The following is a 2,249-nucleotide window of genomic DNA, read 5'->3' on the forward strand; positions in this document are numbered from 1 at the left end:
TTTAAGATTTGATTAGTCACTTTCTGTGTTTCCCACCTGTGTCCAACTCCAACCCCAACACCTGAGAATAATTTGGGCAAATGGAGTGAATTTATGGTGCCTCAATTAGGGGGGATGGGATGCTTTGATGCTGAAACAGAGATTTAGGCTGATGAGGTGTGAGACAGAGGCTCAAAGTTAATCAAAAGTATCAAAATTAAAAGGATATTATTATTGTTTAAAACGCCTTTACAGTAATCCACCCCAACTCTGACTATACACTCAGTAAATTGTTACGGTGTAATTCACAGCTCAACCACTGTGTGTCGCTGTGGAAAAATACGCGACGCTGAAAGATATCTTCCGGGTCAGACTAGTAGACAGGAAGTAGTTCTCCTCTGCTCGGCTGAAGAATAGAAACATGGCTTCTCTGGACGTCCAGGAGTTCATTCAACAAAACAGAGCGCTGGCCGACCAGGTGGAGACCTTCCGCGGCGTTTCGGAGAGCGAGAAGCACTGGGACGCCCGCAGAGAGTTCATCCTGAGGAACATCAGCGAGTACGAAGACCCGCACCTGGACCATCTGCTGGCTCTGTCCATGGTCTGGGCCAACAACGTCTTCCTCGGCTGTCGGTGCGTAAACACCGTGCTTTCACATTATCTTTACATTAAATTACACTAAATTTCCCCTAGTGGGATAATAACATTTGACTTGACTTGACATTGTAACGTAAATGCGCCTGTTATCGGACAGCTAGCTGCTAGAACATCCGTTATCGGACACGTTCTTTTCTTTCCCTTTAACCGAAACAAACAGCAAGTCCATCAAACAACAGCAAACAGCAAGTCCACAGTGTACAAACAGCTTTACCAATGTGTATACCGATTTATGCAACGATATACACACATTTTGGAGTGCAAAGTGAAATTGAGCTCGAGTTTTACGCTCATAAGCCCGACGAGCAATTTGCGGGCGCGATTACTTCCCGGCTCCTAAGCCATGTTTCAGTGGGCAGTGTCGCAGCTCAGTTCCCTATCCTATCCACAAATAGTTATGGAAGAAATGACAAGGCATGTGGTTGATGTACGGGCCGGGAAAAAGCCAAAACCGTACGGACATGAAGCATTAACTGGCTCGGTCCGATAATGGAATTACGGGTGCGAAGTTTTAAGAGCTGCTCCTGTAATCGTCCATGAAACGAAAACTAGACGTAGGCTACACACATCGGTTAATCGGTGATTTGTTAGCGTACTGACAACATTTAACCTTTAGGGCTTTAAGTGTGAAATCGTCGTGTCCGATAATGGACCCCGTGACTTTACACTGTAGGCGTTTAACTGACGCTTATGTCCAATGAGTGATCAAGTAGGGATCCAGTGTCTCGCTCAGGGGCACGACAGCGCGAGGCCTGGCTGTCGGTGGACACACTGTCTGTTGGTGGGGATTGAACCTGACAGATAAAACCTTGGATTAATTGTCTTATTCTCTACAGCAAATCTATTAATAATCTAATTATGCACTGTGGATAAGTGTTGATTACTATGCTGACACCTTCCTCTCTGTCTCTCTCAGATACAGCAGCGAGCTGCTGGACAAAGTGAAGGAAATGGCAGAAGGCGTCGTGGTGGAAGATGCTCCGGTCTTCAAGACAAGAGATGAGATTATGAAGAAACAACAGGTACATCTTCACACACACACACACACACACACACACACACACACACACTGATACACAGACAGACCTAGTAAATTCTTCATGTGTGCCTCTCTCACCTCACAGGGTCGATGACCGGGTCGGGCCAAATGGATCGACTGTCCATCTTCTTCTTCTCTTCTGGTTGTTTTGTTTCGGATCAATAACTGAAGATTGATTGGAGCTTGAAGACTGCTAGGACTTTATCAGCTGTTATGTACAGGCTGCGCCCACATTACTATGGTTTTTTAATTGTGTGAAAGTGTAAACTGTAAAATGTGTTTTTTTTTTTTTTAGGCAGAGTGGGTGATCCACTCAAATTTTAGCATTTTTTTATCGCTTATATGGAGACAGTGGGAAGACACAGGAGAGACATTTCCAGCAAGATTCAATCCCAGGACAGTGGAGTCTTTAAATCTTTTAGTGTAAAGTTTTATATAACATTTTTGTACAGTAAAATCTTTGTTTTCAGGACATTTTGACAGCCTGAAAGAAAGAAAATTAGTCTGGATCTGTCATTCTGGGGAAGCGCTGCCCCCTGTCTGCCGGAGAATAAACAACAAATCCTTTTTTCAA

The 2,249-nt window shown here is 44.2% G+C and overlaps 1 protein-coding gene across 1 annotated transcript; it reads left to right on the top strand.

The window, feature by feature from the left end:
* The first annotated feature begins 393 nt into the window (after positions 1–393).
* On the top strand, positions 394–2,249 carry cdkn2aipnl (CDKN2A interacting protein N-terminal like). Its single transcript, XM_071925014.2, has 3 exons — positions 394–612; positions 1,553–1,658; positions 1,761–2,249. The coding sequence occupies exons 1-3, from the start codon at positions 401–403 to the stop codon at positions 1,767–1,769; spliced, it is 327 nt and encodes a 108-aa protein (XP_071781115.1). The 5' UTR covers positions 394–400; the 3' UTR covers positions 1,770–2,249.

This window comes from Centroberyx gerrardi, chromosome 11 (genome assembly GCF_048128805.1).
Source record: "Centroberyx gerrardi isolate f3 chromosome 11, fCenGer3.hap1.cur.20231027, whole genome shotgun sequence".
NCBI classification, from domain to species: domain Eukaryota; kingdom Metazoa; phylum Chordata; class Actinopteri; order Beryciformes; family Berycidae; genus Centroberyx; species Centroberyx gerrardi.

What these genes read in the sequence shown, in the direction of transcription:
- cdkn2aipnl (XM_071925014.2), top strand. Translation starts at nt 401, where the DNA reads ATGGCTTCTCTGGACGTCCAGGAGTTCATTCAACAAAACAGAGCGCTG. An exon ending in AACGTCTTCCTCGGCTGTCG is followed by an intron (nt 613 to 1,552) that starts GTGCGTAAACAC and finishes TGTCTCTCTCAG; the next exon opens with ATACAGCAGCGAGCTGCTGG.